We start from the raw sequence: 15,280 nt of genomic DNA, 5'->3' as shown, positions 1-15,280 counted from the left end.
AACAGAATGAAATTGAACAGGGGTAAGTGGAAAGTTCTACACCTAGGAAAAAGAAACCAAATGCACAATGAGGATACTTGGCTCAGTAATACTAAATGTGAGAAGAATCTTGGGGTTGTTGTTGGTCACAAGCAGAATATGAGCCAACAGTGCGATTATTCTGCATTAACAGGAGTATAGTTTCCAAATTGTGTGAAGTACTAGTTCCTCTCTGTCTGGGCACGGCACTTTAAGAAGGATGCAGACAAACTGGAACAGGTTCAGAGGAGGGCAACAGAGATGATCAGGGGACTGGAAATAAAGCCCTGTGAGGAGAGACTGAAAGAACTGGGCATGTTTAGCCTGGAGAAGAGAAGACTGAGGGGAAATGGAACAGCACTCTTCAAGTGCTTGAAAGGTTGCCATACAGGGGAGAGCCAAGATCTCTTCTCGGTCATCTCAGAGTGCAGGACATGGAACAATGTGCTCAAGCTACAAAAAGCCACATTTCGGCTGAACATTAGGGAAAACCTCCTAACATTGACAATGGAACCAATGACCTGGGGAGGTGGTGGGCTTTCCAGCACTGGAGGCCTTCAAGAGGCAGCTGGACAGCCACCTTTTGGGGATGCCTTAAGCTGGATTCCTGCACTGAGCAGGGGGTTGGGCTCAGTGGCCTTAGTCTCCTGTTCCAACACTACTATTCTGTGGTTCTATGAATAATGGAATAAATATATGGTGTGAATGTGGCCTCTTTCTCTTCAGTATGTGTATAAAGTTCAGAAAGGAAATGGGGTTGTTGAAAGACAGGAGAGCGAGACAAAAAATAGACATGTATACACCCACCATAACATACTGCACTGTATACTTTAGCTTGGTGCCAAATAGAAATCTGTCACAGAATGCCAGGACTACCTGCTTCATAGAACGTCACTAGGAGTTTGGACTGGTTTTCCCAGTACAGTTTTCAGTGCCCTTCTGTGTTTACTCTTGATTTTAGCCCATACATTTGTCTGCAGCCTGGTGGTAAGTCATGGATGGTCTGGGCAGTTTCCTGTTGTGGAGCCTCCCTCATCACTTGACTCCCAGCTGATGCTAACTGGCCCCCTTGTTTTCAGCCCCAGAGGCCTGGAGGAAAGGATGCCCCTTGGCAGAAGAGCAGAGCAGAGGCTGCTAGGCCTAGGCTTGGATCTGCCACCAATGCTAGCTTGCTGGCACCTCCCCGTCTATGCTGAAAGAAGACATTTAACTTACTTTTTCCACTTGCAAAAATATGACCATGTTGAAGTGTGCTTGAAAGCTGCTTCAGAAATCTGAGACACTGCCTCATAGTGAGGGTGACTCCATTAAAAGAGTGCTGATTGACTGTTTGGGATGTGAGTTCTTGGAAGAACTGTAATTTGGGGACAAGCTTTTTTTAGACCCGCAAGGCAGGATGAGATCCTAGGTGTAGGGATGCTATCTTCCATAGCTCTGCGGTCACTTGCATAAAATGGAATTTTGTATCCAAGATGCCTTTTGCCTTTTATATCCTGCCCTGTTCAAGGGCATGGAGCAAGTTGTTCATTTTGGGGGATCTTGGGTGAGCTGCGAGTGTTCTTTGCTTCAGTGGCGTTTGGTGGCTGCGTGTCAGTGCAGCAGTAGAATCCTCTCTGGGTTTTAGTACGAAATTTCAAGTAGCTGTCCAAGGTGCTGAAACCTGAAGCAGAATCCGCTTCCCCACTGAAACGGACCCACCAAAACCCACTGCTCTGCTTGGTCCATCACCTCCTCTGTCTCTGTTCTTACTCTTGTTTCCCAAGCTCTCTTAATGGCAGGCCCTGCATATCTGCAGCCCATTGACCTTGGTTCCTGACTACTGGGCTGCAGTCTGACTCCCAGAACTCTAGCTCCCGTTGCACCCCCACCCACCCACACACTTGTCTTTTCTTCCTCTAGCGAGTAGCATGTCCTGTCCAGTTCTGTATCTGGCTGTCTGCCGAAGCATCACACGCAGGCCCCATCGCATCCTATCATGGTGCTGAATTATTATCTTGGGTTTGTTTGTTTAGTGTTTAATTGCAAAATATATGTGACCCTGCGGGCATCTCTTCAGGTCGCTTCTTCCTTGGAATTCAGTCATGTGCCCATTATTGGGGATGGGAATTCAGTACATGCAGCAGTTTTTAATTATAGGAGGTATAAGTGGAAAATACTGCATTGTTCCTTTGCTCTATTTATTTATTTAAAATATTTCTGTCCCGCCCTTCAACCCTATAAAGGGCACTCAGAGCGGCTTACAAAATAAAATCTAAATTACTAGTCAAGCATATTTTACATTTGGAGAAACTTTCTTCCTCCTCCTCCCCCCCCCCAAGTACATTTGAGGTGACATACCTCATTTATTTGCAGAACAAAGAGGCTAGATGAGGAGGAGGAAGCTGAAAGCCTGACGAAAAAGAGGCGTCGAATCAAACTGCTTCAGTCCAGCAGCAGCGATGACGAGGGTGAGTAGGATCTGACGGGGCAGTTGATGGTGTTGCAGTTATATTGAAGTGTCTGGTAGGTCATGGCCTGTTTGGAAGTCAGCAGTTACAGCAGTGCTAAACATCTCTCAAATGGGCACAAAGCTCCACCAAGGTGGCTTCGCTTTCTCCTTGTGTTTTTTCTGTGAATGGCTAGTGTGCACGCAGGCATACACCCCTTCATCTTATCATTAGGGAAACACAGATGTGCAAAGTAATTGCTTCTCTGCAGAAATGTCATTTTTAAGTTTCAGATTTCTGTCCTGCCACTTCGTTTCAAAAAAGCCCACAGAGTGGCTTAACGAAGAATGTCCAGTAAGACGCAGCTGATATAATGGAAAAGCAGCAGCAACATTTGAAAAATAAATAAATACACAGCTATCTAAAAGCTGTTGAACATTGTCAATAAAACGTCAGCACTGTGAAGGAACACTAAGTAGAGTTTCCAAATGAACAGGGTGGTCTCCATTGATCTTTCAGAATTGCTTAAGGCCCTGGGCAGGCCAGTCGTCTCTAAGCTTTGCTGTGGGGTTGCCTTTTCCAGAAAGGAGCTGCCACTCCTTGTCTTGGCCAGTCTTAACATCCAAGAGGAAGTCCTTCCTATGCACAGGGAGTCTCATGCGCTATTTCTGCATTTTGTTCAGAACCTGGTATTTTCACCTGCCGTGTGACTTTAGATAGGCAGTTGTTTTTAAACAGCTTCAAACGCCATTTCACACAAGCTTGTTCTAGAGCTCTTTCAAGATTCACTTAATTGCTCAAATATATATGGTTCTATGATTAACAAAGCGTATTTAATTTCTGTTGCAAAATGTTTCGGCTTCTGTTTTGCAGCAGAGATTAAATCTCTTGCTAATAGCAGTATCATTCATTTGTATATACGGCACGCACTCTGATGCAGTAGCAACAGAGGTCTGTGCAGTCCTGTGAACATAAGAACATAAGAAGAGCCTGCTGGATCAGGCCAGTGGCCCATCTAGTCCAGCATCCTGTTCTCATAGTGGCCAACCAGGTGCCTGGGGGAAGCCCGCAAGCAGGACCAGAGTGCAAGAACACTCTCCCCTCCTGAGGCTTCCGGCAACTGGTTTTCAGAAGCATGCTGCCTCTGACTAGGGTGGCAGAGCACAGCCATCATGGCTAGTAGCCATTGATAGCCCTGTCCTCCATGAATTTGTCTAATCTTCTTTTAAAGCCGTCCAAGCTGGTGGCCATTACTGCATCTTGTGGGAGCAAATTCCATAGTTTAACTATGCGCTGAGTAAAGAAGTACTTCCTTTTGTCTGTCCTGAATCTTCCAACATTTAGCTTCTTTGAATGTCCACGAGTTTTAGTATTATGAGAGAGGGAGAAGAACTTTTCTCTATCCACTTTCTCAATGCCATGCATAATTTTATACACTTCTATCATGTCTCCTCTGACCCGCCTTTTCTCTAAACTAAAAAGCCCCAAATGCTGCAACCTTTCCTCATAAGGGAGTCGCTCCATCCCCTTGATCATTCTGGTTGCCCTCTTCTGAACCTTTTCCAACTCTATAATATCCTTTTTGAGATGAGGCGACCAGAACTGTACACAGTATTCCAAATGCGGCCGCACCATAGATTTATACAACGGCATTATGATATCAGCTGTTTTATTTTCAATACCTTTCCTAATTATCGCTAGCATGGAATTTGCCTTTTTCACAGCTGCCGCACACTGTGCTGTCCACTACAACCCCGAGGTCTCTCTCCTGGTCGGTCACCGCCAGTTCAGACCCCATGAGCGTATATGTGAAATTCAGATTTTTTGCTCCAATATGCATAATTTTACACTTGTTTATATTGAATTGCATTTGCCATTTTTCCGCCCATTCAGTCAGTTTGGAGAGATCTTTTTGGAGCTCTTCACAATCCCTTTTTGTTTTAACAACCCTGAACAATTTAGTGTCGTCAGCAAACTTGGCCACTTCACTGCTCACTCCTAATTCTAGGTCATTAATGAACAAGTTGAAAAGTACAGGTCCCAATACCGATCCTTGAGGGACTCCACTTTCTACAGCCCTCCATTGGGAGAACTGTCCGTTGATTCCTACTCTCTGCTTTCTGCTTCTTAACCAATTCCTTATCCACAAGAGGACCTCTCCTCTTATTCCATGACTGCTAAGCTTCCTCAGAAGCCTTTGGTGAAGTACCTTGTCAAACGCTTTTTGAAAGTCTAAGTACACTATGTCCACTGGATCACCTCTATCTATATGCTTATTGACACTCTCAAAGAATTCTAATAGGTTACTGAGACAGGACTTTCCCTTGCAGAAGCCATGCTGGCTCTGCTTCAGCAAGGCTTGTTCTTCTATGTGCTTAGTTAATCTAGCTTTAATAATACTTTCTACCAGTTTTCCAGGGACAGAAGTTAAGCTAACTGGCCTGTAATTTCCGGGATCCCCTCTGGATCCCTTTTTGAAGATTGGCGTTACATTTGCCACTTTCCAGTCCTCAGGCACGGAGGAGGACCCGAAGGACAAGTTACATATTTTAGTTAGCAGATCAGCAATTTCACATTTGAGTTCTTTGAGAACTCTCGGGTGGATGCCATCCGGGCCCGGTGATTTGTCAGTTTTTATATTGTCCATTAAGCTTAGAACTTCCTCTCTCGTTACCACTATTTGTCTCAGTTCCTCAGAATCCCTTCCTGCAAATGTTAGTTCAGGTTCAGGGATCTGCCCTATATCTTCCACTGTGAAGACAGATGCAAAGAATTCATTTAGCTTCTCTGCAATCTCCTTATCGTTCTTTAGTACACCTTTGACTCCCTTATCATCCAAGGGTCCAATCGCCTCCCTAGATGGTCTCCTGCTTTGAATGTATTTATAGGATTTTTTGTTGTTGGTTTTTATGTTCTTAGCAATGTGCTCCTCATATTCTTTTTTAGCATCCCTTATTGTCTTCTTGCATTTCTTTTGCCAGAGTTTGTGTTCTTTTTTATTTTCTTCATTCGGACAAGACTTCCATTTTTTGAAGGAAGACTTTTTGCCTCTAAGAGCTTCCTTGACTTTGCTCGTTAACCATGCTGGCATCTTCTTGGCCCTGGCGGTACCTTTTCTGATCTGTGGTACGCACTCCAGTTGAGCTTCTAATATAGTGTTTTTAAACAACTTCCAAGCATTTTCGAGTGATGTGACCCTCTGGACTTTGTTTTTCAGCTTTCTTTTTACCAATCCCCTCATTTTTGTGAAGTTTCCTCTTTTGAAGTCAAATGTGACCGTGTTGGATTTTCTTGGCAATTGGCCATTTACATGTATGTTTAATTTAATAGAACTGTGGTCACTGCTCCCAATCGGTTCGACAACACTTACATCTCGCACCAGGGCCCGGTCCCCACTGAGGATTAAGTCCAGGGTTGCCGTCCCTCTGGTCGGTTCCATGACCAACTGGTCTAGGGAATAGTCATTTAGAATATCTAGAAACTTTGCTTCTTTGTCATGACTGGAACACATATGCGGCCAGTCTATGTCCGGGTAGTTGAAGTCACCCATTAGTACCACATTTCCTAGTTTGGATGCTTCCTCAATTTCATATCTCATCTCAAGGTCTCCCTGAGCATTTTGATCAGGGGGACGATAGATCGTTCCCAGTATTAAGTCCCTCCTGGGGCACGGTATCACCACCCACAACGATTCTGTGGAGGAGTCTGCCTCTTTTGGGGTTTCGAGCTTGCTGGATTCAATGCCTTCTTTCACGTATAGAGCGACTTCGCCACCAATACATCCTTCCCTGTCCTTCCGATATAGTTTATATCCAGGGATAACCGTATCCCACTGGTTTTCTCCATTCCACCAGGTCTCCGTTATGCTCACTATATCAATGCTCTCCTCTAAGACCAAGCACTCCAGTTCTCCCATCTTGGTTCGGAGGCTCCTAGCATTAGCGTACAGGCACTTGTAAGCAGTGTCTCTCTTCAAGTGTCTTTGGCACTTGTGGTTTGGCCTGTGGTAATTTTGCTCTTCTGAATTTATATCCTGTGCCCCTGCTCTCACAATGCCTACTTCTAGGCCTACCCCTTTTAAAATTTCATCATTTCTTTGGTTTTTATCCCAGGGGGGAGGTTTATTCCGAACCGGACCTTTCTCAGCTCCTGTCGGGTTTCCCCCCTCAGTCAGTTTAAAAGCTGCTCTGCTACCTTTTTAATTTTAAGTGCCAGCAGTCTGGTTCCATTCTGGTTCAAGTGGAGCCCGTCCCTTTGGTACAGGCCCGGCTTGTCCCAAAATGTTCCCCAGTGCCTAACAAATATAAACCCTTCCACCCGACACCATCGTCTCATCCACGCATTGAGACTGCGAAGCTGGGCCTGTCTGGCTGGTCCTACGCGTGGAACCGGTAGCATTTCAGAGAAAGCTGGGCCTGTCTGGCTGGTCCTACGCGTGGAACCGGTAGCATTTCAGAGAAAGCCACCTTGGAGGTCCTGGCTTTCAGCATCCTACTTAGCAACCTAAATTTTGCTTCCAGGACCTCACGGCTGCATTTCCCCATGTCGTTGGTGCCAACGTGCACCACGACCACTGACTCCTTCCCAGCACTGTCTACCAAACTATCTAAACGACGGGCGATATCCGCAACCTTCGCACCAGGCAGGCAAAACACCTTGCGGTCTACACGCCCATCACACACCCCACTGTCTATGTTCCTAATGATCGAATCACCCACTACAAGGATCCCTCCACCCCCTGGAGATATATCCTCGGCACGAGAGGATAGCTGCTCATCCCCCAAGGAATGGGTCCCTTCTAAGGGATCGTTTCCCTCTTCCTCAGCTGGATGCTCTCCTTCCCCGAGACCATCGTTGTCCATGATAGCAGGAGAGCTATCATCGTTGGAGTGGGACACAGCTATAACGTCCCTGAAGGCCTCCTCCACACACCTCTCTGCCTCTCTCAGCTTTTCCAGGTCCGCCACCTTGGCCTCAAGGAAATGAAGTCGTGTCCGGAGAGCCAGGAGCTCATTGCACCGAGAGCATACCCACGACTTCTGTCCAACAGGCAGATAGTCGTGGATGCTGTGCATCTTTCATGCTTACACTCTTGCCTCACACAAGTTGTAGCATTGAGAAAGAAGTCTATTAATGTGCAGGCCCTTCACTCTTCCTAATAGCTGCATCAAAGAGAATTAGCATTGTATCCAACTAGGTTCTACTGGCAGCAGACCTGTTTAAATTAATGGATCTAAGTTAGTCATATCCATTAATTTTAATGGGTCTACTATGAGTAGAATTGTTATTAGATACAACCCTTAGTCACACCAAATACAGAAATATCCATCATTCACTGACTCTGTGAAGTCCATTATCTTGGTTTTGCAGAAAGCTCGAGCTTTTTGTTTGTTATCGCAGACTGTACTATGAGTGTAGGTAAGCGAAGAGCGGTAAGAAATGTATGGAGGGCAATCTCCAGGGCAAAAGGCAGGATGTGATTTTAAAAATAAATAATATGATTGCTAGCCCTGCAGGAGAGGCAGATAGCCAAGCATGGCACAGTAGCTCCTTGTACTGTCCCCACTCCAACACTGGAGCCTTCTGCAGGTATCAGCAGCTTCTTTTCCAAGTGTACCTCTACAGCCCCTATGGGCCAGCAGCTTGATGCATGATTTTAAAAAGAAAGGTAAGATTTTCAGAAATTCCTTGCAGCGTAATCCCAGTTGGTACCGTTTTGGAGCTGCTTTTAGCTTCTTGGCAAGAGCTTGCCACCAGTCTCCTTAAGACTTTTGTGATATCTTATGGGAGTTGCAGCATCTAGCCAGGTTTGTGTAACTCATCCCTGCCACTTCATTTTAGTGAATAACCCAGGATTTGTTTTGGGACTTGTAGGATTCAAAACGTTTATAAAATTATCTGAATGATGGCACGGAAAGCAAAGCTGCCAGGACAGCAGTTGCACCTTCAGGATGCTCAGCTGCCGTATTAAGGATCTTCATTGATTCGGGCGGCTGCAATGCAGCCTTCTCTAGTAAATTACTCTATAATAAGTTGGGAACCAAGTGAGATGGGATTGTGCCAAACGAAATGGGCATCCAGTAAGCTGGCTAGCAGAGGAACTTAGAGGCCACTTAATGCATACCATCCATTCAGCCCAGAAGAGCAGAGGAGAAGAAAGCCAAATACTGTGCTTGTTTGTCCCAGGAAGTCTGGGAAGACACAGTGAAAGCCAATATTTGGCCTTAAGGGCCACATCGTGTATATCACCAAGTGGAGGCTGCAGCTGTACCCTTTGCAGCTGCTAGTTTGTTTGTTTGTTTATATTCTTATACCACTATATCATTTTTAAAAACTCAGTGGTTTATACCACCTCTACATAAATACAATAAAAACCACATAAACATTGAAAATTATAGATCAGCAGCTATTACAGAAAGACGTTTTCTTAACTCCCTGCCTAAGCTTGGCAGCATAGAAAAGTTTTCAGCAGCCGTGTAAAGTTTCAGACCAGAAGGCGCCTGTTGGATCTCTGTTTGCAGAGCATTCCAGAGGACTGGGCCAATGACACTGTATACCAGCATCAAGATAGAAATGGTACTTGCTGCTTGATTGTCCACAACTGTGAGGCCAGCGTCATTTAACAGCTGGGCATCTTGACGTGTGTATATCTGTGTCATGTCCCGTATCCTGCCATCTGTCTTGCTGCTTGTGTTTTCACTCTCCCCGCCCCCTCTGACGGAAGAGCACAATTCATGGTGGTTGGAAGCCAGCCACCAGTTGATTTCAGCTCCTGCTTCACCTGCAAAAGGTTGCTTGGCCTCCCGCCTGGCCCAGCAACATTCCCAGTACTGACCTAATAGGCTGGGCTGGTTTCCAAACTATGTGTTGAGGCTACAGTGGGAGCACAAAGCTGTCGCCCAAAAGTGGATTTAAAGGGAAGCTTGGCAGGTTTTCTGCCCAACATTCCCATGCTTTCTGTTAAGCAGACAGGTCAGCTGGGCAGGTTTCTCTCTGTGGGAGCTCTCCCTTGAACTTGGCAGGGCTTCCCTGCAACCTTTCAGCTAGACAGGGTGATGGGGGTTGCGTGATATGGGTGCTGCTGCTAACGCAGTTTCCAGGTCTCTGCCAGCCCAGAGGAATATTAAAAGTAGATCTGCCTTGTGATTGTTGTTGGTTTTTGCCATTCGCTTTGGCAGAACCGCCACAGTTTGTGACTTAACTGTCAGCTGAACCAAGTAGCATTAATTTATGCTGGAGATTGTCAGAATGACTCTGTCTGCAGGTGGGATGGGAAAAGGCACTTCCGGCTGTGAGCTTGTCTTTCTGTCTAAAGGCAAAGAGTACACTCAACACAAAATGTCCATGGTTAAAGGGTTTTAGCCAAGGCAGGATTTGAAGAGGGATTCAACAAACATCTTTGAAAGCATTTTTATAGGTCTTTTGGAAGTGGGGAGAGGCTAGTGTCATTGGTATCAACATTGTTTTTAGAACTGCTTGATAGTATCCAGGTTTATTTTAAAGCTGATTCTACCCATTTTTAAATGCACTTTGCTAAAGCTAGTATTGATGCCACGAGTTTCTTACATGAAACTGCATTCATGAATATGGTTCAGGTGGAACACACTATTGATAGGTTTTGCATGCTAGTAAAACTGAGGGTGGTGTGGTGCAAGCAATGGACAGGTGATTGAGCTGCCAAGTGCTTCTATAATAGCACTGCAGGCCTAAGATGCAATGGGCCTGTCTTCTCAAGATGGGAAGCAGGATATTCCTAGGAGTCTTCAGAAGTTAGTCTTATGATCCAGAACATGTAATACAGCTCCTGCAGAATCTCAAATTGGGGCTTTCATTACTAAAGAGCAAGTTTTTATTGGTACTTGTGGTAGAGTACATCCTAAATGTGTGTGGGTTCTGCTGCAGCCTTAGGCTACATGCTGATGGCACTTCCTGCGCTGCTGGCTGTTGTAACTTAGTGCTAAACTTGAAGTCTAGGAAGCAACAGTGTAGAAACAAAACAAAAGGAAGTAGTAGTTTAAACTGACACAGTCCTTCAGTTGGACTATATAATTTGCACCAATCCTTTTATGGTGAGGGACTGGTTTGTCTCGTGAGTGTCCCTTGCCTTGAATCAATACAACCAACACCTAAGAAAGCTATTGCCTTGAAGCAGCCTTAGAAAGTAGCAGAGGGCCCGGTGGAGTTCTCTTAAGGAACAGCACTACTTGAATCCCAGTTCTCTGTTTGGCATCTAGTATCTATTGTAATCTGCCTTTCCGTCCGTCCTTCCCTATTAACAACCAAAGAATTAAATTTCTTAAGTTTTATCCAATTCCCATTTCGTCAATCCAAATTCACCCAGATGTGTATAATTTATTTCAGTGTACTGTAGAAACCCATATATACATTGAAATCATTGAAGAAATGTAGGCTGGACCTACACGTTGCCCATCTCCAACACAGGATACAATCCTGTGTGTAGATTTACAGGAATGTTGGTTATAGCATGCGAAGTTTGACGTGAGGTTTGGTAGCGTGCAAAGCAGACCTTAATTTAGTGTTGCTAGGCCCAAGCTGTGGACCACTCTTCCAGAAGAGATTCGGCAGGCACCCTCATTTTTTTACCTTCTTGAAGACCTTTTTATGCTGGCAGGCCTTTGTACCTGTTTAATTTTTAATTGTTTGATTAGCCAGCCACTTTTAATGATTATCTGCATTGTTTTTAATGGTGCTTTATGTTTTAATGTTGTACACCGCCTTGATATTTTATTATATGGTGGTACAGAAATGTTTCTATAAAGTAGAAACCCATAAAGTTGCTTTTTAGTCACCCCTCCAAAACTCATTGTCTCCTATTGCTTGAAGAATTAAACACTTCTAAGAGCCTGTCTTGGCTAATCAGAATGGAGCGTGTAAGTGTCTGCTTGTCAAGGTGCCTTACTGCTTCATTTTCCAGGCTGGTCATCAGGAGCCCTGAAGTGGTGGCACCTTTTCAAAATCAGACCTCAAATACGCATTTCAGTGGCTAATTTAGAAATACTTCAGGTGTGAAGTGTGTGTACCCCTGGCTTTAACTAGAGAAGCAGTAATAAACAGCTAGTGTGTTGTGTGAAGGTACATGAAGCAGATCTGGGCTTGGGCAATGCCAGGTGGCCACCTGGGAACCACAGGTATGCCACTTTGGGTTCCATGATGGAAGAAAGGCAGGATATAAGTGTCATAAAATAAATGAAATGGCGCGATAATGCTGCAAATTCTTGTTGGGCTATAATGCTAAAATTGCAACTTAATTCCTCTTTTTTTTCCCTGCAGATGTCCCAGAATCACCTGTAACTCCTGAAGTGAAAGATGTTTCATCTGAGCCAGACCTGAACCCAGAGTTGGACCCCATGCCTATACATGCCCATGTAATGGCTCATTTTATGTTTCAAACATTCATGCGTGAAAAGCCTTCTTAATGGTGGATTTGAAACTAAGCCATTGGAAAGCCCAAATTCTGAACATGGGATTATGCTTTATGCGGACTTGCTTAGCTCATTTGGCTTGCATAACTTTTTGCCAACAGTGACAGGATTTGGAATGGAAGATGTGTGATTCTCAACCCAGCTCCAAATGCTTACAATGCCTTCTTTGAGACTGATAGACTTAGTAAGAAATGAATTTTTAGGGTCTTCAGAATGGTGAATTGTTTCCTCTTTCCACAGCCTCCATGAACTGATCTAGTCATATAGTCACAAACAGATGCCACTTTGCTCATAACGCCTAGTGAGAAAATGCAAATTTTGGCAAAGAGATACAACTTATTTGCATGTATTGTCAGTTTGTTAACATTTCCAAAGCCCAAAAAGTTTTACTTCAAAAATTGAGTGAATGTCTCCATTCAAAAGTGAAGTGGATGAAAAAAATCTGCTGTCTTTCAATTATAAAACACATCAGCCACAATGCAATTTTTAGCTTTTGATTAGAAATGCAGGCAATCTTATAAAGAACTTCTACCACTTAAACTTCTAGCCTGAAGTCGGAAGCCCCTCAAAGAAAAGGAGAGAAGTGTCCACCTTCTGCTTGATTTGTTTCTTTGCTCTCTTTTATTTCTATTTCGGTTTATTTTTAGTATTTGGTCCCTTGCAGTTCAAGCTAGTAGTTTGAACTGTTAGAGTGAATGATTGCAAAAATGTTTGCAGGCTGAAAGAGAGGGCAAAGCTCTATGTTGGTCGTCGCTCTGAGTTTCTGTGAAAATAGAGCGGCTTATAAATATTTTTAATAAATAATAAATAAATAAATAATAAATATCATCCCCTTCCCCAGCTGGAGTTAGTTGGAATCTCTCCTTGCACCAATTGAATGGCATAAATAAGATGGCTAGTATTCTCATATAAACTAAACCAGTATTCTCCTTCATTTGACTCAATCTGCAGCAGCTGTGAAAAAGGCAAATTCCATGTCAGGGATCTTTAGGAAAGGGATTGAAAATAAAACTTCTGATATCGTAACGCCATTGTATCAATCTGTGATGAGGCTGCATTTGGAATACTGTGTACAGTTCTGGTCGCCTCACCCCAAAAAGGATGTTGTAGAGCTATTGTTCAGAAAAGGGCAACCAAAATCATCAAGGGGATGAGCAACTCCCCTGTGAGGAAGAAAGGCTGCAGCATTTGGAGAAAAAGGGTGTGTAAGGGTGTGTGTGACAGAGGTGTATAAAATTATGCATGTTGTGGAAGAAGTATAGGCCACTTGCGTAATAACTAGAACCCAGGATTATCCAGTAAAGGTGAACGTTGGAAGATTCAGGAAAGACAAAGTACTTCTTCATACAGTACATAGTTAAACTATGGAATTTGGCCCCACAAGATGTAATAATGGCCACCAGCGTGAATTTGAATTTCAACTAATAATTGCACACAATAATAAAAAAATTAAAAGCCAGAGCAAGAAAGGCCTGTGCTATAATGACTCCTCTCCTTTCTAGTCATATAGTATCTTGGTAGCGCATCTGCTTCTGCTTGAACCCAGGAATGGTGAATTGAAATGGCTGTTTCTGTCTCCCTGCAAGAACCAGTTTATTTATTTAGTTAGTAGTTGTAGTTATATACTGCCCCATAGCTGAAGCTCTCTGGGCGGTTTACAATAACTAAAAACATTAAAAACAAATATACAAATTTAAAAACACATCTTTTAAAAACAATTTAAAACACATGCTAAAATGCCTCGGAGAAGAGGAAAGTCTTGACCTGGCGCCAAAAAGATAACAGTGTGGGTGCTAGGTGCACCTCGTCAGGGAGATCATTCCATAATTTGGGGGCCACCACTGAGAAGGCCCTCCCAGTTTTGGGTTAGGAGGAGGGCAATGTCAAGGAAGACTGTGCATTCTACGATGGGCCGTGGGCTGCTGGTGGGCCAAGGAATAGCACCTGGATTGCTAGTTGCTGGCCACTATTCTGTGGAATAAAATCCCTCTTTTCGCCATTTTTTTATAAGCCCACTTTTAACGGTAGCTTGAAAGAATCTTGTTGTGAGTAATCCATGATTGCTCCAGTCAGATGAGCTGAATGTGGTGCGGTCTCGTCTTGTGAAACCTGCTTTCCAACTGGAGGGAACTACCTCCACCTCGGGTCCTAGGTGGCCACCAGTGAGCAGCAAGAATAGTTGCTGCTTGCAGCCCTGGCTGTGGGATCTGTTCACTACGTGGCGTTCTCATTTCCTGTATTGTCCTCTTTCAGGCTTCAGCAGGAGAGAAGAGGCGGAAGCGGAAGCGAGTGCTGAAGTGCAAAACGTTTGTTGATGAGGAAGGCTGTATAGGTAAGGCTTAGCAGTAGGGTTGTCATGTGGTTAAATAATGAATTGTGTGAGTGTTGATTAAATCTTCACAAACAGTAACAATAAAAGAGAGCTGCTGTTGTTATTTTTATTGTTTATTGGATTTCTATCTGCCCTTCCCTCCCGAAGGAGCCCTAGGGTGTCTAGGAAAGGGGAATGCGTGATTATCCCTGAAATCTCTTCAGACTCTGTGTGATTGTTCGTATGAATGAGTGCTATGTTGTTGGAGTAGCATTTGTTACCACGCAGGACATTTTGTGCCGGACCCCTTAATCGAGGCCTGTTGCAACTTGGAGTTGGGGGGCTTGGGGGTGTGGAGGGGAGGGCCTGCCCGTGTATTGAGAAACCCATACTGCAACTGGCCACATTAGTCATGCAAGCCTCTAGCCTGGGTTTTGTCAAGTTAAAAATGGATTAAAGTTCTGGCTTTTCAAGTTTGGCTAAGTGCCTTACTGCGGAGAGAAGTGCTCTGGCCTCCAGCTCAGACGCCTCCAAAGAAAAAGACTCTCTCCTTTCTATCTATCCCCAGCCAACCTTCCCTTCCTCCCCACCGCTTCCCAAGGATTTATCCAGATTGTGCAGTAACAAGGATGGGCATTTTGTTTTTTACTCTCTCCAGCAAAAAGTGTGGGTTTATTCTTTAATTTCAGTGTTTTCTAAAAATGTCAAGAGTGGGAAGCTTTCCTTCCCCCCTTGGAATAGATGGTCTTCGGTGGAATGCTGACTTTATGGATTTGCAGTCCAGATCCGGTATAGTTCATCAGGGAGCTTCCCACACCTCTGGCAGATGGTTTGGTGTAGCAAAGCAAGGATGTAATGGAACTGTGGTGAGAAAGGTCTGGATAAGAGAGGAGTCTTGCCTGTACATTCAAGTCCAAGGTCTAAATGTTGCCTTTGCAGAACTTCAAAAATGCTTGGATTTTTTTGGTCAAGGGTTAGGACCCAGGGTATTTAGGTGACAGATATGTAGAGGAAGAGGTGTATTGACTTGGAGGTCCTATAGGACCTGTCCTGGGATTGCTAGATGTCCTATCCAGAGAGAT

At 44.3% G+C, this 15,280-nt stretch overlaps 1 protein-coding gene across 2 annotated transcripts in view; it reads left to right on the top strand.

The window, feature by feature from the left end:
- The window catches only part of POLD3 (DNA polymerase delta 3, accessory subunit), a 41,703-nt gene that overhangs the window by 23,280 nt on the left and 3,143 nt on the right, over nt 1-15,280 (top strand). For both annotated transcript variants that reach the window (XM_061629120.1, XM_061629121.1), the window contains 3 exons: nt 2,371-2,465; nt 11,736-11,830; nt 14,141-14,219. In XM_061629120.1, the coding sequence (XP_061485104.1) occupies nt 2,371-2,465; nt 11,736-11,830; nt 14,141-14,219 (269 nt within the window). The remainder of the gene's footprint in view (nt 1-2,370; nt 2,466-11,735; nt 11,831-14,140; nt 14,220-15,280) is intronic.

This window comes from Rhineura floridana, chromosome 5 (assembly GCF_030035675.1).
Source record: "Rhineura floridana isolate rRhiFlo1 chromosome 5, rRhiFlo1.hap2, whole genome shotgun sequence".
In the NCBI taxonomy this organism is placed as follows: Eukaryota; Metazoa; Chordata; class Lepidosauria; order Squamata; family Rhineuridae; genus Rhineura; species Rhineura floridana.
The sequence above is the reverse complement of the archived record's forward strand: the minus strand, read 5'-3'. Positions and strand labels throughout refer to the sequence as shown.